This window comes from Micrasema longulum, unplaced genomic scaffold, assembly GCF_059751315.1.
Source record: "Micrasema longulum isolate JH-2025_06_02 unplaced genomic scaffold, ASM5975131v1 h1tg000678l, whole genome shotgun sequence".
In the NCBI taxonomy this organism is placed as follows: Eukaryota; Metazoa; Arthropoda; class Insecta; order Trichoptera; family Brachycentridae; genus Micrasema; species Micrasema longulum.
This window is the reverse complement of record NW_028277874.1, coordinates 966,414-990,185: the sequence shown is the minus strand read 5'-3', so window position 1 is coordinate 990,185 and position 23,772 is coordinate 966,414. Positions and strand designations below refer to the sequence as shown.

Here is a 23,772-nt window from a genome sequence, read left to right as displayed (position 1 = left end):
TGTAAATAACTGTTTCGTAATAATTTGTTTTAAATACTATGTTTTGCTTATTTTACTTACATGTATGTATTTAATCATATGCAACGTATATTTAAAAGGCACTGAGTGCCGTTTATTTCAATAAAATAAAATAAGGTGATTTTCACTAAAATATTTCACTGTCCCTGGACTGGCACCTGATGCGTAAGACAGATCACCTTGCCTTCCTGTAACAGGTGATCGAGATACGCGGCATTTGAATTAACAATGCCTTTGTTACCTTTACCTTTATACCATTGCCCCACCGGGTGCGGGTTTGATAAAGATGATGATTTTTAAAAGTTATGCATCGCAATTAAAATGTTTTTTTAATGTTATTTAAATACAAATGTATCACTATTTTATAGATTTTTAAGATAATACATTTTTTTCAATTATTGTTCATCCTATCTATCGATTAGGCCATCGAGGGCTTTCGCTCAAAAATGCATCTTCAGGATACCTTAATTTTTTAAACTACTACTACTACCATCACGCCATTTCCCCGTGGGGGTAGGCAGAGAAAATGGACCGCCACACACGTCTATTCTGGCATACATTCCTAGCTTCTTCCACATTCATACATGCCCTTCGGTTCTGTCTGCTTTTGACTTTGCCAGACTTAGGATTTGGGTTTATCTGATCATACCACATCTTCCTTGGTCATCTCGTCACGATACCGTTCATTTTCGCCATATATACTTGTTTTACGATTTTTTCGTTGTCCACTCGTTCTACATGACCAAACCATCTCAGAGGTCTTTTGTTTTGTATGCTAAACAAGTGGGTTTAAGCGTTCATGATTTTTTTCCTTGCAATCTTGCCACTGAAATTTTTAGTTTTAAATTTTTTTATATTCACAATTGTTCTGAGTATTATTTTGTACTTTGTGTAAGGCGTAAGCCATTTAATAATAAAATCAATCACAAAAAAAACTAAGGTATTTTAATGTTGTTAAAGTCCCGAATATATGTTATTGAATATACATATAATTTGCTACATAACTGTACGGTAACTACTTTGTTATATTGTCGATTTATTTTAAAATTGATTACTATAAAATATCATCATTAATTTTTATTATTGATATATTTTCTAATTCATATTTATGTTTCAGTTTTTTAATTCTTAATGGAATATTTTCTGATTTATATTTATGCTTCAATTTTAAATATTATCGATTTGTTTTCTAATTTACATTAATGTTTTATTTTTTAATGAATAATGGTATATTTTTCATTTATAATTATGATTAATTTTTTATTATTACCTGTAAGTTTTCTAATTTATGTTTCCCTTTTCAATTATAAATGGTATATTTTCTAATTTATATTTATCCTGTAATTTTTGTTCTTATCGGTATTTTTTCTAATTTATATTTATTTTGAATTTTTTGATGTTACCATTATTATTTGAATTTTTTAAGCATCAATTAATGAAATGAAAAAATAATACATGTAAAAAGAAGGTTCTGACTAAACACAGGAATTTCCTAGCTAGTCGGGACCTGAAACAATGAACTTATGTATATTTTAAAACTGTGAAATAAATCAAATAAAAATAATAAGAGATTCACTTATGTTACTAACAAATTGTGTGGAAATCTATGAAGATCACCATGGGATTGCGTGATAATGATGATTTTAATCATAGTGCTCCCATAATTAATAATTAGTTATATAAATCTCGCTGAAGCTGTAATAATATACAATTAACTAGTTTGCAAACATCGAGCCTACCATATAACATAATAGTCAGAAGTATAGACAGATACTATTCAGAGTATACAGACCTTGACTTAAATTCATTCAACTTTGCCTTGCATCCGTTTACGAGAAAATAATTCACTCCTTATAACAATCACTTATATGCAGTTACTTTATAATCAAACGAATATCGTCTGAAAACTCCAGGACATACAAGATTGTACTACGAAATCCCTCTGGAGACTGTGCTGTTACGTCGTGTTACATTAAGAAAAAGACGATTTGTTTTTATACATGACATGTTGAGATTTGAAAGTAAAAGTTACGACATAATGCTGTTTAAAATTATATTTTCCATAATTTATAAAAACAATCATATTTATTAACAAATTACATCAGGGATGGAGAATACCTTTAATAAGGGAATATGGAAGTCAAGGCATTTACAGGGCTTATGACCTGTCATTGGTTGGTTTAAGTCGCCACTTTACACACTGTGTAACATTCACCATTCTGCTTATATTTAAACATCTATATTCCTTCAAATCTTTCATCTGTAATATAATAAATCATTTCAGTGTGTAAAGTGGCCACTTAAACCAGCCATTGACAGGTCATAAGCCCTGTAGATGCCTAGACATATTACCTTCTCTTAAATGTTCTTCATCTCAACGACGACCAATTTGCTTTCTTTTACTGATACTATTTTTACAGCGTTCGAGAATAATCTTCAAGCTGATGTACTGTATACAGACTTCTCCAAGGCCTTTGACAAAGTTGATCACAACATTTTATGTGCTAAACTTCGTGCTGTAGGCATTAGAGATCCCTTTTTATCGTTTTTAAAATCCTACCTCTCACATAGAAAACAAAGTGTAAAAATCAATAACTTCATATCAAATAGCTTCCTAGTAACTTCTGGTGTACCACAGGGTGCCCACTTGGCCCCTCTCCTATTTAATCTGTTTGTTAATGATGCTGCTAATGTTTTTTCTTTTACAAAATTCTGGCTTTTTGCTGACGATAACAAGATACTTAAGCTAATTAAAAATATTGATGACTGTGTCAGACTCCAAGAAGACATAAATGCATTTCATACTTGGTGCAAAACTAATAACATGGAACTTAACATCGATAAATGCAAAATTATTTCATACCATAAATGTAAACATCCTTTTATTTTTGATTATAAACTTAATGGCCAAGTTCTTTCGATTGTCACCTCTATAAGAGATCTTGGAGTGATCCTAGATAATAAACTAACTTTTCTGGAACACTTTGATAATATAGTAAACAGATCCTTAAAAATTTTTGGCTTTATTAATAGAACTACGTCTGATTTCCAAAGTATGCTTACACTTAAAACACTTTATTGCTCTTTAGTTCGCCCTATTCTTGAATATGCATCTGTAATCTGGTCCCCTCATTATGCTGTTCATATCAAGCGCCTTGAATCAGTTCAACATCGTTTTATAAGAAAAATTGCATGGAAGATGGGATTGGAAAGAGGAGACTATTCATATTCTGATATGGAGAGGTTTTTAAGCATATCAAGTCTTGAAAAACGCAGATGCATTGCAGATATAATCTGCATGTATAAAATTATGAACTGTCTCATTGATGCCCCTGAAATTTTGCAAAAGATTCTTTTTAACGTTCCCACCCGTAGACTAAGAAATAATGAAATGCTTTTCCTCGGTCACTACAGGACCAATTATGGTGCACAGTCGCCTTTGCCCAGAATGATCAGGCGGGTGAACGATCATCAAGATCTTGATTATTATGGTGTAAGGATGTCTTTCTTTACAAATCAGCTAAAGAATCTGTATAGTTAGCCTATGCTTTTTACTTAATCTAAAAAATCTATCATCTGTCTTTGCTGCTTATTTCTGTTCCTTATATTTTTTTATTCCTTTGTAAAAAATTCTTTTAATTGTAATGTTTATAATGGACTTTGTCCGTAAATAAATAAATAAATAAATAAATAAATCTCTGTTGTAGTATGTTAATATAAACAGCTCCCCAGGGAGTTGAATCCAGTCCTTGTCTACAAAAACTTGGACAAACTCGAAATATTGTTGATAAATTACCTGGTCCATGAAAAAGTATAGAAATTGAAAAAATAATATTTTCAGGCGTTGCCTAGTATGTAGGTGAAATAATTCAATTAGATTAATCTCACCCGCCCAATGAGCATTTTTACGGACATTTTTATACATATAAAATTATTAGAAAGAAAAGTAGAAGACACAATTTTATATAGTAGACTTGGTGGGAGTGGAAGCGGGAGAGGTGTTTATAATTGAATTTGATTCAGTGATCGTTTGAAAGAAGATAACTTGTTATCAAAGAAATCAAGACTGGTATGTTTGTTAGCAGACCTAAGAATTCTGGGCATAGGGGAATAAAAACCATAGTTAGTTATATGGTTATCGGTATGAAAGAGTAACTTTTGTCTGAGGTTTCTGGTTGGGATATTTAATTTTATTGAGCTCACTAGTTCAGGCGCATCAAAGAATGAGATGAGAATTTTAAATAGGATTAGAAGGTATATATTATGATAATTTAAAATATTAATTCTAATATTCTATGTGGACTCATGTGGCATCGTAGCCATAACATCTATAAATGTTGTAGTCATTTTCTCGAGAGAAGTCAAATTACAAATGTAAATTTTACCATTCGTGCAGGAAGCGACTCTCATTAGTGCACTGACTTGCAACAATCTGTCCCAACGTAGACAAAAGAAATATCATAGATTTTCTACTTGTAGCAACAATGCGAAATTTCAGAATATTATGAAATATATACAATACTTAGCCGAAACATGTTTCTGTCACGTACAATTTCCAGTGCCAGAATTCATTCTGAATCTGAACCAAAAAACCTACAGAGTAAAAAAAGCAAGTGAATTAAATAACCATTAAACACTATTATTTCATCAACTTTTTATTTTACGTTTGCGTACAAGAAGACACGTTTATTTTATTTGATATTATTCATGTCAGTTTGTTTTCGACCTAATAAAATTTAGCCGAAACTGAGAGGGGGTTATTACTAGAGCCCTGACGGGGCACTGCTGACGTAATGAACACCTTGCTAGAACGAACCTTTCTGAAACTTCCAAATGTAGGTTCTGCAGTGCAGATGATAGAACACTTATACACAATATATATGAATGTGATGCTTTGTATCACTAAAGAAGCCGATATTTTAGGATCGAGGCTAGGGGGGTGAGATTTAGCAATAGCTCAGTTGCCAGGCTCATTAAAGACCTGGGCTTGGAGGCCGAGAACTAATTATTTAAGGGGGCCCGTCACAATAGATCTACATAGGTCGCAGTGACAGCATGAGCTTAAATAGCACTGACTTCCACTTTTCAGAATAATAATAAGAATGTCCCCTACTAGGTAAGAATATATCGAGGCATTAAATGATTTATTTTTCTGTTTTTTTAACAAATATCAGTTAAAATTGCATGTGTTTATTGTCACTTTAGAAAAAATAATGACAGCGGTAAAAAATTACAAAAAACTTTTATATAATCAAAATTTCTCCTAGGTTTATGTTTTAACGTTTTATTATTGCGTAATCAGCGTTTGAACTTAGTCTTATTAAAGCTGTGGGAAGCAAATTATTAAATTTTCTAATAAATTTGATAGCTGGGGTAATTGAACTTTCGTTTTCCAAATCATGATGACAGTTACCTGTCATCGTGTTATTATCTGTTTGTTTTTGTCAGATTATCGAATAACGAGTTCCGAACTAGAGAAATTAGTGGGGAATTAAGTGGTATTTGTTAGAAGAAAACATAAGTAAAAACGTGAAGAGAAAGTTCTAAAATTAGGATTTCCATCTGCAGTGCCACTAATGAAATTCTCATAAAATACTTAGAGAATTTCTCTTGACTGAGCTGTTTCATAACCACTTTTAATTTGGTATTCAATACCTCCTTGTTGACACCCATAAATTTAACAACTTAAGAAATAACATTTAACCAATATCCACTCCAATTGGTTATTCAGTATAAAAGTATTACACAATCAATAATACAATGTAGCTATGCCATGATGAGATCGTCACCTGGGCATCGTTACAAACGCTGACTTCATTGGTACATATCGAAATAGTATAAAGTAAAATCTATATTTACTAACGAAAATGTGCACATTTGTATAAAACCTAAAGTGTCTTCGTTTAAAACTATAATTAAACATTATTTATTTATTTATTTATTTATTAATTTACACGCCCTATGGGCTTTTACATATTTTAGAAATTACATTTAAGTGCAGCAGTGAAACATGAGTATGTAAATTTAGTTAAAATTAAAGATAACATAAGAAAAGCTAAAAGATACAATAATAAGTAAAAATCAGGAAATGTACCAACATAGGTATATGGTACATAGAAAAATATTTTAAAAATTTACATTTGAAAACATACACGTATACATATACATACATATAAGTTTATACATTATTATAGAGATACATGAGAAAAAAATAAAAAAATAAAGAAAAATATTAAGAAATTTTACACAAATTAATTTATAACCTTTTGAATACTTAACCTATATTTATATAAAGACAGACAAAATATATCAACTTCACCATACTCGTTACCTAGCCGGTGTAGTCTAGGTATTGGTGAATTGTAATAATAATTGTGACTGCCAGGAGATTCAAAAAATAACGTTAGCTGCCGAGTATTTCGAAGAGGTACTTTCAAGCTGATAACACTAGTTAATTCCGGGACGTCCAATACGCCATTTGCTATTTTATATAAATTTAATAAGTCATTTATAATTCTTCTTTTACATATAGTTGACATATTTAGTGTAGATAATAAATTATCATAATCAATATTTTCAGTGGGTATATTAAGTTTGTAATTGATGAATCTAAGGAATTTACGTTGTACTCTTTCTAACTTTAAAATATGAACATTGTAATAAGGTGACCAAATTGTTGAATTGAATTCTAAATTACTTCTAACCAAGGCAGTAAATAGCACTTTGAGGGTATACACACGTAACATCTTATACCGCTACCAATAAATAAGGGCAGGTATGAAGGTCATAAAAACGTTAATAAGATGTTGTTATAAATTGAATATTACAACCAGAAAGTATTCTCTTTTAAAAAAAATAATACAATTCTATAAAAAAGGGTTTCAACTAAAATATTTTTGAAAAAAAATATTTTTTTAAAGTTTTACCAAAAGCATAAATTTACGTAGAAATAAAGGAAAATGTCACAAAAATGTATGTGATTTAAAATGATTGTATTTCTTTTTTTTTAATACAAAAAAAATATTTTGCTGCGGCCACTTTCATGTTAAATTTAATATCTTTAAATTATTTTAACAAATTTTAATTCAATACTTAGTCTTTATTTAGATCCCAGATACCTAACTTAAGTCTAAATTTGAAATGGCGTTATCTGCCGGTTTTAAAGTAATTGTATTTTCGTTACATAAAACTTTTAAGTATATTTTTTAATAGAAATACCTTATTATTGTTATCTTATTTGTGTTTTTTATTTCTTTATTACTGCGCAATTAAAGAAAAACATTCGTTTTAAAATAGCAAAATCGTATGATTTCCTAATTTTACGCGCGTTTTACCAGACTACAGCCCTAAGGTATAACTAGGTGTTCAAATTTTATTTGCTCAACTATCTAAAATAAATACATTGCATTTCTTAAAGTAATAACTTAACAATTTTTTCCGTATAATTGTTTTGGAATAATTATATGTTAAGGATGTACATATTTTCGTAATGCAGGCACATATTAAGTATGTTCAAAAAGGTTTATAATGTAAAGTCATATCTACCAAATTAATATATTTATTTTATGATTCTCGAGAAACTTTCACACGTGGTCGAACCTTTTACACACATCACAACATTAACCATTATCATAAATTATTCAGCACTCGTATCGAAACGCCAAGTTTTCATTTTCGTTTATCGGGTAAACCCATTTCCCGCCAGAAGTGACGTTTGGCAAATAAAACGGCCGCCGATCTTTTGACATGCAAATGGCTGCGCCCGTCAACATACAAGCAAACTAACCTGTATTGTTCTTAATTCATTGTTTGTTGGTTGGCAATGATACTTGTAAAGCGGTGCACGATGTTTTAAGGAGTTTATTTATTACTATGACCTCAACTTTCGCTGAATTGTTTGTAATGAGGCGTTTATATTTATTTAAAAGCGGCCATTTACCTCTAACAGCAAGTTGCAATGTAAATTGTGTATTATCTTAGCATTCCCACTTTCCTTAGCAGAAAATAAAACTCCAGGTTCAAGGGCGAAGTGTAATAAGCGACTTTCACAACATAACTTAAGTTAAATTTGTTTCAACAGAGAGGGAAAACATTTTTTAGAAGGGATTTGGAGTTCTAGGCATTTACAGGTTTCACGACCTGTCATTGACTGGTTTAAGTGGCCACTTTACACACTGTGTAACATTCACCATTATGCCCATGATGTTCAAATATAGGCAGAATGGTGAATGTTACACATTGTGTAAAGGGCCACTTAAACCTGCCATTGACAGATCATAAGCCCTGTAGATGCCTAGACTTCTATGTTACCTTCTATGTTAATATTAATAGCTCCTAAGGAGTTGAATCCAATCCTTGCTTCAAAAATTTGGACAAACTCAAAATATTGCTGATGAATGAACAAAATTAATAAACATGATTTTAATAAAAATGAACTATTTTTAAATGCGTCACACGTTTTTCTAAATCAACCGATGATAGAGTGCTGTGATAGATTTCCGGTTTCCGGGAAGCCGACCCACTAATCAGCAAAACAATAAGATTATAAAAACAATAAAACGCTTTGTGCTTACATTCAGCCAATCTGCCAAACAAAATGGATTTTTAACCCTTGAAAATAGACGCGCTGTATCTGAATTATGCTTTTTACATAAATTATTAAATAATAAAGTAAACTCTTTTAACCTACTCTCCTAAATTAATCTCAATGTGACTCTCAATCTCAATCTCAATTTCGCGTGACAAGAAATAAGTATTTGTTCCATCTGCCAGTCTGTAGCACTAACTATGCACACCACTCCTTTCTCTATCGTTCTTGCTCTAACTTAAATGCTTTTTTTTCATCTATTTATATATTTTACATGCCCCTTAATTTATTTAAAAATAAATTAAAACTCATTATTTCTGGTTGCGATATGATCCCACTTACTATTGAATGATGCTCACACTTACACACACTTTAACACTTACTCCCACACTAATACACATAAACACAGATCTACACTTACTCTCATACAAATACACATAAACACACCCTTCTGCTGTAACACAATTTAATAATATGTATGATTCTTATTTACAAACTTCGCTGCATGTCTTTAAACCGTTTTTTTTTTTAAATGTTATTACATCATTGTCGACTGTTTGTTTCTTTAAAATAAATAAATGAAACCCACGGATGAGAACGTGTGGCGTCACGGGCGGAGTAATTTCAAAATTACAGATCTTGAAAAAATCTTGAAAATGTTGGCTTAGTTTGATAGTACTTTGACAAATAAAACAAAAATATGAAAACCTCTGATCTTCCGCAATACTATTAAAGGTATTACAGAAATGTACCAACATTATTATTGAATTACTTATACCACAAATGACTTCAACGTGTGACCAGCATACATGTAGACTTAAAAGCAAAGATAAGACATATTTAAATTGAATGTTCAAGAAATTACTTTCAATAATTAATTCCTCATTTATCTCAAAGGCTAAGTGCAACTTTCGAATACTCTCTTCTTACGAAATCTCCGCACTTTGGAGCATCTATGAGTTATAATCTATAATCTTCCTGTAAGCCATAAAGTATAAATAACATAAATGCATCTCCCATTAAATCGAACTCTTCTGAAGACGAACCGAAGCACTTTCTCTGTAATTACTCGAAGCGTCGCGTCGTAGAAATCTACATCATACAATATGTAATGTGACCTATTCAAAATTTGCCTCCATTGCGTTTTTATGATCTATAACAGTACAGACGATAATCTATGCTATTAGTTGTGTAACCTCTTATATTATGTTTACGTTATGAAATTTATATCCATAAAATCTACATTCTTTAATCAAAAACACCTATTAAGCTAACTCAATGCATGTTTAAGAGAGTGTACGGACTGATTTTTCTTCTTATAAACGCATTCCCGTATTTTTTTCCTGGATTATGGCACCAGAGCAGTCTTTCTCAAAGTAGGCGACGTCCCCTTGTGGGCGCTGAAGGCCACCAGGGGGGCGGTAGAAGACCCAGAAAAGATTGGGAGGCATTGAGGCGGTTTAAACATCAATATTGCAAAAACCCATGTATTGTGCAACACTTCGTGCCTTGATGCCCACAATCTTCTGACTCATTAAGTCATCGAAATAGGAGCTTTCAAAAATAACTGGGAGTACGCCTAGGAGTAGCAAGCGCCACATTCAATAGTATAAAGGCTGTCTGGGGATCGGATATTTACTCAGTGAAAACCATATACTGCCTATATAACTCCGGCATAACACCTATTCTGCTCTTTGGATGCGAATCTTAATTAAAATAATACTCAAGAGTCTCGATACAGACAGCTACCGAAGAAGTATTCCGCAAATCACAACTTATGACACCAAAGCCATTATACGTTAAAACAATACTCACAGATTCAAAAACTATTCTTACTCAAATGAAAGACACAACCCCTACAATACATCACATACAAATAATATAATCATTCGATCCTCAACACAAAGACAACTTAAACAAATACAAACTTATACCACTATCAGACAAAGGGGTTTTGAGTATTGATCAATTTAAATCTGTAACCTACTTCCACTATCTATTAAAACAATTAATAATGAGAAAATGTTCATAAAAACTTTTTTTTTAAATTGATAGAAGGTACAGGTACCTAGGTAAAAGTAAAATGGATTGTCTCATTCGCAAAACCAATATTAAATCAACTGCTCCACAAATGTATAGCTTATGTTATGTTTTTGTTCTTTCGTTGTGCGTTTTGTACTATAAATAATACAGATGTACATAAATTTATTATAAACATAAATACGTAGTGTTTAAAACTGTCTGAAAATTTAGTTAATTATCTCATTTCATTAAGTCTTCTTTGTTTATTCTCAAATGTGAAAATATTTTTTAAAAGTATACTGTTAACTGTCTTCGGCACGGGTAACTCCCCAGTGAGATCACGTTATTTTTATTACTAACCATAATTTAAAATTGAAAAAAATATGAATAAATAAATAAAAATTAATAAAACGTGGCACCTAACTGAGTTTTGAGAATAGGTGTCTCAGAAGAATCTTGGGTGTGCGGAGGTTTAACTTTGTAAAGAATAAAGTAATAAGAGAACGAACGCAGCAAAACTTCAGTGACAACTGTCATCAAACGGAGACGATGCGGCTGGTTTTACCATGTTCTTCGGATGCCTCCTGAGAGCCTTAACCACGCTTACCTACTTTACAAGGCATCAGGTTCTCGACATCCTGGGCACCCACTACTGACTGTCGGCATGTCAGAACTACGGGATGCGAACCTGACTTGGGAGGATATAGGTACAAGAGCTGTCAGCCGACGCCTGGAGGATCTTCGCGGACACCATATGCTCCAACTTGAGAGCGGACATGGAATAACGATGATGAAGCGGTCTAAAGTGAGAATAACTGATTTAAAAAAAGGGGTTTCAAAAGGTACGAATTTCGGGCCGGTATGGCATTTAATTATGTATCGGCTTCTGCATGGGAACCTATGCACTAGAGCGATGATTTGTTTTACACATTACCAACTATTGGGGTATTTTTATGGTTTTATAAATAGGAAAATATCACAAACTACGAATACCAATAAAAATATATGAAATGGATTTAGAATAATTAATTGTATTTTCAAAATCAATATGGATATTGTGGAAAAGAAAAAAAAAAAAAGAAAAATTTATCACTTGAAAAACGCGACATGTTTGGCCTTGATAGTTGTGACGTCAAGATTTGTGACAATGTTCTAATCAAATTTAAATGGTCAGGAACAAATAAACATGAATCCTGGCGTATTAGAGGCGTGGCCAATGGAATGACCGTTTTTGCGGGAATTCAAAATTACAAAATTAAACATATTTTTTTTGGCTACTAATAAGTAACAAAAAGTATTTTTTTTACTGGACAGTGTTCTACAGACCTTAATTACTTTAAAAATGTAAAAAAAAGGTAATATCCTTATTTTCTTTTATAGGAGCTAGGATCATCCAAAAACCCTTAAAAGCTAGGTTTATCTCCCGTCTTCAAAAGTACGCTATACAAATATGATATCTATTTTTGAATAAAGCAAATCGTGAAGACACAAAAAAAAATATTTTTGATACTTTTTGTTTAAAAAAATCAAAATTGATTTGGTTTTGGAGCGCGGATTACGGGAATACGGGACTTCGATTTTGTCGATTTCAGCTAGGCATATCAGTCCCACGTGCAGTTATCTTTTTTGAACAGTATTCTGGGAGGTATCTGCGATAGAATGACAGAAAATATGCAAATGTATACAATACTTTGTATACATTTGCATATTTTCTATAAATAAAAAAATAAAATAAAAAAGTATAAAAAATACCAGAATTTCCATATTCCTTTAATTCTTGCATCTCCTGATTTTTGGAAATTTAAAGAGCTGAAACCTCTGTTGATGGATGTGAGATTCATCTGACTGAATTATTTTATTCGCAAACTAGGCAACACCTGAAAACATTTTTAATTTTTATGCTTCTTGGGCCAGTTGGTTTAATCGACAGTATTTTGAGTTTGTCTAAACTTTTGCACACAAGGACTCGTGGAAGTCTACGCATTTACAGGACTTATGATCTGTAATTAACACTGTTTAACATTCACCATTCTGCCTATGTCCGAACATCCATATTCTTTCAATTCTTCCATCAGTTAATTTTTGGAAACAAAGAGTTGATGTATTTATGTTTATGCATGTTATATGAATGAATCAATATAAAATATTGTGAAGTATTCTTCCTGTTTCGTCAATGTCACAAAACTTAAAATTACCATAATGTTGAGACACGGTACGATTATGCAATAGATTTGAACAAACGACATTTTGACTAACAATCAGCCACACATTTCATTTTTGGCAAGCGCCATTTTTTGTTATTCATATTATACATGTATTAAGTCATAGACAAAACTGAATGCGGAATGAATTAGCCGAGCATTACAGTGTTTACAAACGGAAAAAAGATCAATGCATGACACACAACAATACAGATTGTATTTTTTGAAAACAACAGGATAAACGCTTGTGACGTCAGTTATTGATATTTTCATGTTATTTTCGTAGTGCCAATGCTATAGAAGTTCCTGACATGCGACCTGTAAAGATCTATTGTTACGAATTCACGTAAATAGTTTTCGCCATCAAATCCCAGGTCAAAGAGCCTTGCTACTGTTGAAAGTCGAGAGTTAAATGAATTAATTTGTGAAATCTCCCTTTTCAAACCCAAATCCGAAAAGTATCGGTATTTTAGGTAAGGGGTGAGCTCCTTAACATCCTCAGATTTAACCAGCCCCCGAGGGTGAGGCTTTTTTATGATGTAAAGCATCTATTGACATATAAGGGTATTAGAAGCAAACTTATAAATCTCCATTGAAGGAGTTACTGAGATATTTGTGAAAAACTTTGAAAAAAATACTGAAACATTTCTAATTATGCTTCACTAACTCAACGGAGAATACTAAGTTGGCGGTGTCAAGTAGTATAATTGAAATCTATTTTTGCAAGATTTAGAGACGATTTTGAATGACGTTATTATTTAGGTGGGTAGGTTTTTATGTATAGTTTATTTTGACATCAATAATTAATTTTTCGTTTTTGGGGGAGATTTCCAAGTTTGCTTCCAATGCCCTCATATGTATTGTGAACACATACTCTGAACACATACTTTGAGCATTGTGAAAATGTTATTAAAAAAGGTGTGACAACGTGTAAAACTAAATGAGAGAATCGAAAACATGATTTTTTTAATCGATAAATAGATAGGCACACAACTTCCCTTAGCCGTCTGTGTTTATTTTTAATCCAATGGTTTAGTTGTTCTGACTCTGACTCCAGTTCAGAAGGTTGCGTGTTCATATCACGTCGGGGTCACCATTTGTATAGATGGGTGCTCATAAATTGATTTGAGGTTAACTGAGAAAGATGGATTACAATTTAAGTTGTTTATTGAGTAGATACACAAGATCAACTTGATAAACTTGAACGACTTCAGAATACATGCATAAGGTACATTTTTGGTCTTAGGAAATATGACCACATTTCTGATTATCGTAGGCAACTGAAATGGCTCAAAATCAGACAGTGGAGAGACTATCACTCCCTCTCACTTCTGTTCAATGTATTTCATAGTCCTAACGCTCCTATGTACCTGCGTGAAAAATTTCAACGCTTATCAGTTCATGGTTTATCGTTCTAATTCTCAAGGCACTCTCTTAATACCCATCCACAATTCCTCTTTCTTCTCTAACTCATATAGTGTCCATCCGGCTCGACTGTGGAATCATCTCCCACCCACCATCAAAGATGTTACTACATTATCTCTGTTTAAATCACGTCTGAAAAAACATCTCCTTTCTCTTCCTTAATCTCTCCTCCTTTCCTTTTTCCTCTTTTCTCTTTTTTCCTTTTTCCCATTGAGTAATAGTTTTGATTTAAGGTAATTTATAAACAAGCACGTTTATTTCTATTTTGATATACTTTTAGCTTTTTAATCTTTTTTTCTATTGAATATGTTCTGTAACTTGAATTATAAAAATAAAACTTTTATTTTTTTTTATTTTAAAAATCTAATTGTCTAAGAAAACAGTTGTGAATATGTTCAACGTGATTTTTATAAATATTATATTGAGGATTCCAAACCGGAGAATCAAACTCTAGGACACTACGTACATACGAAAATAAAGTTACGAGTACCTATTGAGTTTTTTTTTCTGTTATATTTTGTTTTTTATCTGATCGTACTTTATCGTAAAACGCCACACAGTGAATTTTGTTTTTGCTTACAAATATTAATGTTTTGTGTATTTCGTTTTCAGATGGCGGTAGCTGACCAGCTCCATTTTATGGAGGGCCAAATATCCAGATTGGAGCATGAAATTCAGAGACGAGATGACATTATACAGACCCTCAGAAATACTAAGGTGTGTACAGCCATTTTGCTCGTTAAAATAACCCGGTTCGATTTTCAGAGAAATTTTCCTGTTGAAAGATGCCAAAACATGATATGTATTTTTTTTAAATAAATGTTAAAGGAGACGTTTGATGGACTCTGAAAAATCGGAATATCGGTTCACAAACCTAATTCTAGTGTCAATATTAGTCAGTCACTTTATGCAACTTTTTTTTTCACAGTGACTTGTTCACACGAAATGCTGAAAATCCGGAAATACACACATAACTCAATATGCCGTAAAAAAGGACATTTCATATTAAGCCATCTCTCAACATGTTTAAAGCCTGAGTGTTCTAGGCTGCGTTGCCAACCTCCATCAAGGAAAAATCGGTAGATTCTAAAAAATAAATCTGTAGATTCGTTATCATCTCGAGTGTCATGGACGGCATGGTAGGGGTGGCCATCATTGCCAACCTCTTGGCCGACGTTCGAACCTTGCTCTACCACAGATTATTTTTTACTTGCAACTAACCGAAAACGATACCCAAATATGTATTGTCTTAACTAATTATTTATGCGACGAAATGGTTAATCGTTTTTTTTTGTTTTTGCGAACATATAAACACCAACCAGTATCGTTGTACGATAGTTGATCTAACATGAAGACTATTAATATATTTATTTTTAAAAAAAAACATGTTTTGAACGATAGGGTATTTTTAGAAATCGGGAATAACGTTTAAAATATGTAAAGGCTTTATATCGGATTTTTACGATTTGTGTGATATAACTATTAATGTATATAAACCAATCTAATTCATGGCTCTCGGGTTTCAAAATGTGGGATTAAAAAAAAACGTGAAAAGACCCTATCTACACTATGTCGCTTACAGCATTTAAATTTCCCGACGACAGCGACGCGACGCGATGTAAAACACAAATATTTATATTCTAAATAATAAACCTAGCTGACGACAGGCCATAAGCTCTGTTAATGACTGGATTTTTATATTATCAACAGATTCAACCCTGTTGAAAAAATATCTTTAAAAAATCGGTTGAGGTGTCAATCTTTTCGATTTCTTATTGGGTCGGAGCTTCATAAATATTTTTGACGTTTGATAATTTTGAACTGTTTTAGCTCTGTTAAATTTAAAACTTAATAACTCATAAAACTACACAAATTTTACTCATCAAAATAGTTTGTTTATAAGTAAACATTATGAGTTATTGCAAGACGACAAAAAGTAACATAATATAATTATGTAAGTTGAACCACTAGTAAGGCGATTTCCGAAAAGTTCTAAAACGAGCATAAGATGGTTAGTGGTCGTAGGCTCTTTTTTAAAGAAAGAAATATTTGTTTTATCATTTACCCAAATATTACATTTTTAGGGTCATTTTAACGAGTTGTAAATAACTCACTATTAGAATCTGATTAATCAGTTACTAGATTATTTGATCAACATTTATATTTTGTTAGTTACGGATGATCTTAATTGAAATAAAGTTAAATTTCTTATCTTACTAAGAGCTTATATTATTAAAAAACAATAATGTTGAATGAAGTGTGTTTCAGCTCCTTTCATATTTACTTGTATTTCCAGCATCGAATATGCGTCATATTTTAATTCGTTTATTGAATAGTTTTTATTGTTTTATAAATCTAAATAATAAGGAGGTTTCAGAATTCAGTTTAATTAATATATATTGTACAAATGATACGTGTACAAACATTTTTACAAAAAAGGGTATTTTTTAAAATCAATTTTTTTATTTTAGGTGCATTTTTAACACATTATATTTTATTAATTATCATAGTGCACATAATTATCATAATTGTAATTTGTTTATCTTAATGACTCCCGAGGGGGTGAAATCCAGTCTTTTGTCTGCGAACATTTGGACACATTCAAATATTGTAATGAAACCAACTGGTCTAAGAAGTTTAAAAATTGAAAAATTGTTTTCAGGCGTTGCCTAGTATGTGAAATAATTCAGTCAGATGAATCTCTTCACAACAATAGAAGTTTCAGCCTTTTAACTTCACTTAAATCAACAAATATAAGAATTGAAGAAATATGGATGTTCAAACATAGGCAAAATGGTGAATGTTACACAGTGTGTAAAGTGGCCACTTAAACCAGCCAATGACAGGTCATAAGCCCCGTAAATGCCTAGACTTCCATATTCCCTTATTAAAGGTATTCTCCATCCCTGTTGTAATTTGTTAATCTTAATGACTCCCGAGGGGGCGAAATCCAGTCTTCTGTCTACGAACATTTGGAAAAACTCAAATATTGTAATGATCATTGTTATGGTACTAGCGATTTAAACATTTTTTCTTTGCAAAACAAAGAGCGTCATCTCGTCTTGTTTATTTGCAAATTTGTCATTGGATATTCGAACTCATCAATTTGTTATTGCTACTTATCAAGAGGCTATCTGACCTATTTTTGATCAATAGATCTAGAATTTAATTACTCGCAAATTACAGAGTGTAACAGGCCATTAAACCAGTTTATTGCCCGATTCAAGTAATATCAACTAATCAATTGTGTTATCAATAACAACACAATAAGGTATTCATAATATAAACATATAAAACTGCGGCCATGACACATATGAGATGAAATTTTCATATCGCTCTTACTTTCGAAAATTCGTGATTGTAAAAAAATCGCTTGTCTTGTATAATTTTAGATACAAAGATACTATTTTTTATTGTGTAAGTTTGTAAATCGCTGATGGCCGAATTTATTTTCCTTTCAAATCGAAACGCAACAGTTCTTAATATTAAAGATTGATTATAAAAAATGGCCGAAAGGTCTTGCGTTTTGTTGAGCAATTCTGCACAAAAACCAATTTTAAAGCGTGTAGAATAAATTCTACGCGATGATTGGAAAAAAGGAAAAGATTACGTTTTTGCGTACAAAGAACACTAATTAAAGTGACATTTGCTTCGTTATTATAAAATTTATCTTAAAAAACATCATTTAATCTTTGATTGTAGATTCAACACGATGTTATAGTCATTAGCTTGTTTGAGAAGTAAAAAAATAATTTCGTAAAATATTTTTTTGTAATAATTGTTACAAATAAACTCTGCCGTATTGAGAAATTATTTTTATAAACCTAACTGTACAATATTATGTTAATAAAATTTGTATAAAACCACTCACCGACTTATCTGTCTACCGGTTTCGAGACGTAACCCGTCTCTTCGTCAGGACAACAACACTACACCAACATGCAAATACCACTACACACCTTCACCATAGTAGATTTGCAAAAATAAAAAATCGACACGCAGGTTAGACACATGCTTCACTACGCCACCACCGAGGGTTAATGACTTATGAAGCTAATATTTCAAAAGGATTAACAATCTGAAAAGGAGGAAAAAGGGAGGGGGAGGGTAGGGTGACCATTACAATGAAATATCGAATAATGGACTATATTGGAAAGTTACTTGATTATTAATTAATGTAGTGAAGCATGTGTCTAACCTGCATGTCGATTTTATATTTTTGCAAATCTACTATGGTGAAGGTGTGTAGTGGTTTTGCATGTTGGTGTAGTGTTGTTGTCCTGACGAAGAGACGGGTTACGTCTCGAAACCGGTAGACAGATAAGTCGGTGAGTGGTTTTATACAAATTTTATTAACATAATATTAAAATGTTGGACCACAAAGTTAATGCTTTGAATATTAATAATACTAACTGTACAAGATCGCACAGAGGCGAAATTTTAAGAAATCATAGCTTTAACCTGTTTGCAAGAGAAAATTTTTGAAAACAGTATAGGAAGTGAATTAATAACATGTTTCAAACAAATGTATTTAAAAAAAATCAAAAACATATCAAATAAATTATTCCATGCCTTGGGATATTCTCCTGCAAAACCGTTTCGTTTTTTTCTTAAAATATCAGCGATGTAGGGATGCGAGAAAACCAGAAAGTTATGGAACTCATCTTCCGTATTTTGAAGTAATTTTTTTTTCTGGAATGGCATTCTGTAAATGCTTTAATATCCTTATTTTTCGATTCATAAACTTCCTCTGAGAGTTTAACTAATGGGACTTTGAAGTTTTGTATTATTTCGTTTCCATGAAATAAAATTAAATTTACTATCGTAGGCATGCAATACCGCGAGTAGTATTTTTTATGTTCATTTGGTACATTTTTTATTACGTAACATAATTATTTTTATATTCCAAAATAATTTATTGTGATATGATATAATTATAATAATATCGTATCATATTTTTAATATTATTATACTTATTTACTTTATTTATTTTATAAACTTTAAAAACTAAAAATCCCACATTTGCAATTGTTGAAAAAATGTTTCATTTGCGTGCACCGAGTAAAAGTAAATAATGTCCCCATTCACAGGAGTATGACAAATTAGAGATGCATTATGCAATCACATAGTGGTTTAGATTCGTATTGTTTCACACATAATATTTACGTTTAAAAATGTTTTGTGACTTAAAAATCATTTCGATTGCATATTATCAGCTTGCAGCTGGGAAATTAATGTTTGCAAATTCGAAGAAATCTGCGAACTGTCACAATAGAATTGCAAGAACGATGTGGTTATAAAACTTAACTTAAGCATTGTGTCGAATCTCCGATACTAAAATATCAAATTCTCACAGCGCTGACAATAGTGAATATGTGATTATTTGTAAATAAAATGTAGTTTTTTTTAAACCATTCGCAGAAAGACTTTACTGTCAGTATAAAGGTTGTATTTCAAATGAGTTTTATGTGCATATTCTGGACGTCGCCATTGGTTATAATATTATATGGATTCGTGGAAAACGGAAAACTTATTAACGTCGGTTCACGCCATCCCTTTATCGATGGAATATTAATGTATGTATTATTAATATTTCAAGCATTAACTTTGTGGTTAAACATTTTACTAAATGTTATTAAATATTTGTATATATCCACTTACCGACTTTTCCATGTCTGGGGTTTCAAGACATACCCGTCTCTTTATCAGGGCACCAATCAAACCAACATGCAAAACCCACTGTACACTTTCACTATAGTTGTAGCACAAAAATATAAAACCAACGCGACATGCATTTTAATAAGCACATGCACTGATAAGGACAAACATGCACTGATTAAATTATGAAAATATTTTGTGTTGTTTGAGAAATAGTTGAAAAGGGGTAAAGGGGATGGAGGAAGGGGGTGAGCTTAATAGGTTTAATAGGGTGTATTATACATTGAGGAATAATAAGTATAAACTAGAGTAAACATAAGCGTTAGAAATGTGTTGCCTCCGCCTGCGGCCAATTGGTATTTGTTTGATAGAACGGACTTTAGTCTGTTGCGAGCGTTTCCCGGATACTTTTCTCCTCGCAATTACTAAAATGCCTATAGGTACGCTAAGACACTGCACAAATCGATCTAAAAAGGCGATGGTATAACCTTTTACTGGTTAGTAAGGTTCTTATCTTAATCAATACTTAATCGTTTAAAATAGCTATTTTAAAGTCAAAAAACTTCATATTTATATGTTACAATTCGTAAGTTATCTCCTGTCTCCGTCCTGCTCAGTTAGTCGAGCGTAAAGCGAAACGACAAACAAAGGTGACGCGTATGCGGAAGGGAGTGACATACTAAATAGAACTAACAGTTGATCGATGTAAACAGTCCGTGCTTTTTACTGTACTACTTGTTGTGCTTGTCAATGTCGACGTGATATGACGGGACGATACCCGCTGGTCAATCCCTGTCCTTTGGGGACGACTTTTTTGCTTGAATTTGCATGGAGTGTTATCTCTTTATATTATACCTCAATGCGATAATATTATATTTTCTCTAAATACTGCGAATTCGACTATTTTCCCATAAAATCTCATCATCTAGAAACTATACAAACTACGAGTACAATAAACATATTATTTCAAAAATTATAAAATTATTTACTTCTCATATGACATGAGAAAATTATGACAGTCGCGGAAGTAAAATTTCTAAGCATCAAGATAAAAATAACATATTATAATAATGTCACTGAAATAACATCATTTTTAAACTGTTCTTTGGAAAACTATTTATATTACGATCTTAATTCGTGTTTTGAGGATAGAAGACGGAGAAAGGTCCTTATAGTTTTTGCGTTATACGAATCAGACAATATTTTTGTGTTTTTATATTTACTTACAATTTATTAGTATAAGACTATATAGATTATTAAAATCTCCTGGGTATTTTTATACCGTTTATTTTTTATATATGACAGTGTAATAATAATTTTAATTATTAATGCTAATAATAAAGAAATATTATATTTTTGATAAATGCATATTATATTTTATACCATTACCATCAACACATATTGTTTTTGAAAATTGATTTTTATTATTTTTTTATTATTTCAGGTCCGAAGAGACAGACGTCTGAGTGCCCATCTACTGAAAGATAATTTATTCAAGGTTAGAATATTTTTTTTTTCATATTTTTAACAATGCTTCGTGTTTAATTGCCTGTCATTTAATGGCAAAGGAAATGTGCATTGAGTTTACTGTAAATCAATAAATTTCTTGAGATAAGCATGGCAAGCCTTATTTTTCACATTTCCATGAAAAATTGTCAGTCAACTGCCTTCGCCATACTTGAACATTCAACTTTTAGTACAGAAAATTCAAGTTTACTTACTGTACCGAAAATCTTCGGCAAATCACTTGTCATGTAATTTTTAAATGTGAGATGAGGGCCCCGATTACAAAAAAGGGTTGTCTTTAATTTTCTTTAAGGCAAAATTGAATTTTCTGTACAAATATGGGCGTATTTGCGTGAACATTTTTAGTATCTTCGTCGGTAGCCTGTAATTAAATTTTGTTTTAATTTATAGATAGTAAAAGATAACTCTGCTAACTTTCTTTGTAATACAAGCCCTGGTATTTTATGTTTTGCGTTAGATTTATATTTTTACTGGCATTTAGATAGATATTTAGATATAAAAACATTGTTGATAAAGCACATGTTTTATTACTACTGTTTGTGAATTGATAAGGCATAGGACTTTTCACATTGGATAAAATTCATAAAATCAAAAGCCACATTTAATTTATTTATGAACCAAAGAGCAGATAGGTTTTTTTTAAGTAAATACATGCACATTTTATAACAAAATTATAGATAACATATTCTACTGAGAATTAAAAAAGTCATAGTTATAGAACCTTATATTTAAAAAAAAAAACTAGAATACAAAATTCTTAGCAATGGATTAAAAATACTTGCGTTGATTGATTGTCGATGTAAATGAACACAAGAAAAACTAATTCAACGTATTTCGTTTTAAAATTGCTATTAGACAATAGCACGAATGCGAAAATACAGTCCATTTGATAGAACTATTATTTTTTTATCCGTTACGTGACACACAGTGGTGTATTTTTTTATAAAACAAATTTGACAAAATCTTAAAACATAAAAATCTTACAATGATTCCACTAACAATATATGGTACATACGTATTGTAACTACAATCAACAAAATAACAAATATAAGCACTGTAGATACAAACTATCATCTTTAGTCATCGACCTAATAATACACATAAACGCGCCCTGAGCCCTCAAAAATGATGACACATAACTGATGCCGAAACGCTTAGTGATACCCAACGCGTATTTAGTCTTTCTTCGACCTGGCTAGGTATGACGTTAGGATCGAAACCAAAATGCATCCTTGTGCCATGAAAACGTTTAAAAACCTTTCCGATAAACAACTTGAAAATGATGGTGTGACTTTTCATTGGTAAATATTTGTTCAAAGCTTAAAATAATTCATATTCAAATGAAAATATATTTTTTTGTGAACTAAACTACTCCTAGCGGCGTTATTCCGAAGCTGTTCTTACTCACAGGGATGCATTGATAGGAATACGATTAAATTAATTAAATGATCAACAATGTTTGATTATGTCCAAATGCTTGCAGACTGGCTGGATTTCCTCCCTAGGGAGTTGTTCATATTTAAATTTATTTCAACAGAGAGGGAAAACATTTTTGAGAAGGGAATATGGAAGTCTAGGCATTTACAGGGCTTATGACCTTTCATTGGCTGGTTTAAGTGGCCACTTTACACACTGTGTAACATTCACCATTCTGCCCATGTTTGAACATCCACAGCTCTTTTACTTCTTAAAAGTCAACAGATGGAAGAGTTGAGGAAATGTGGATGTTCAAACATGGGCAGAATGGTGAATGTTACACAGTGTGTAAAGTGGCCACTTAAACCAGCCAATGACAGGTCATAAGCCCTGTAAATGCCTAGACTTCCATATTCCCTTCTCAAAAATGTTTTCCCTCTCTGTTGAAATAAATTTAAAGAATTAAATGTTAGGTAATATAATTTTTGCGTTCCCCAAATTTCAGTGAAAAGAAATAATGGGTGGAAATAATAAGGAATTTAACGAAAGAATCTGATTGGTTTCCACCAAAACTAAATGTTGGATGTGAACATTAAAATGCAAACTTTTTTTATATGCCAAAAATGGGTATACTCCCATTTTGGCAGTATACGCATACCCTTTGTATGCAGCAATGGTATAAATAAATAAACTCAGTACTTTTAAAAATATTTTACTCTATAGGGCGCGTCTATGTGTATATACATCTAATGTATAGTAATAATATACAGGTAATCATTAATATACATAAATTTTCTAGTACACTTACTTTCTGAACACAACTGTATCATGTCCAAAATATGTTTAGTCAAACATTTAAAGTGATTTTTCCCAGTATAGCCAATAATGCATTTAGAGTGTTTTACCAGTATACTGACG

The 23,772-nt window shown here is 31.6% G+C and overlaps 1 protein-coding gene across 18 annotated transcripts in view; it reads left to right on the top strand.

The window, feature by feature from the left end:
- LOC148279711 (uncharacterized) overlaps positions 1-23,772 on the top strand; it is a 294,377-nt gene that overhangs the window by 233,540 nt on the left and 37,065 nt on the right. For all 18 annotated transcript variants that reach the window (XR_015822803.1, XR_015822801.1, XR_015822802.1 and 15 more), the window contains 2 exons: positions 14,866-14,970; positions 21,356-21,409. Coding sequence is in view for 14 of the 18 variants with exons in the window: in XM_088229550.1 (XP_088085676.1) it covers positions 14,866-14,970; positions 21,356-21,409 (159 nt within the window). In the remaining 4 variants the exon portion in view is untranslated. The remainder of the gene's footprint in view (positions 1-14,865; positions 14,971-21,355; positions 21,410-23,772) is intronic.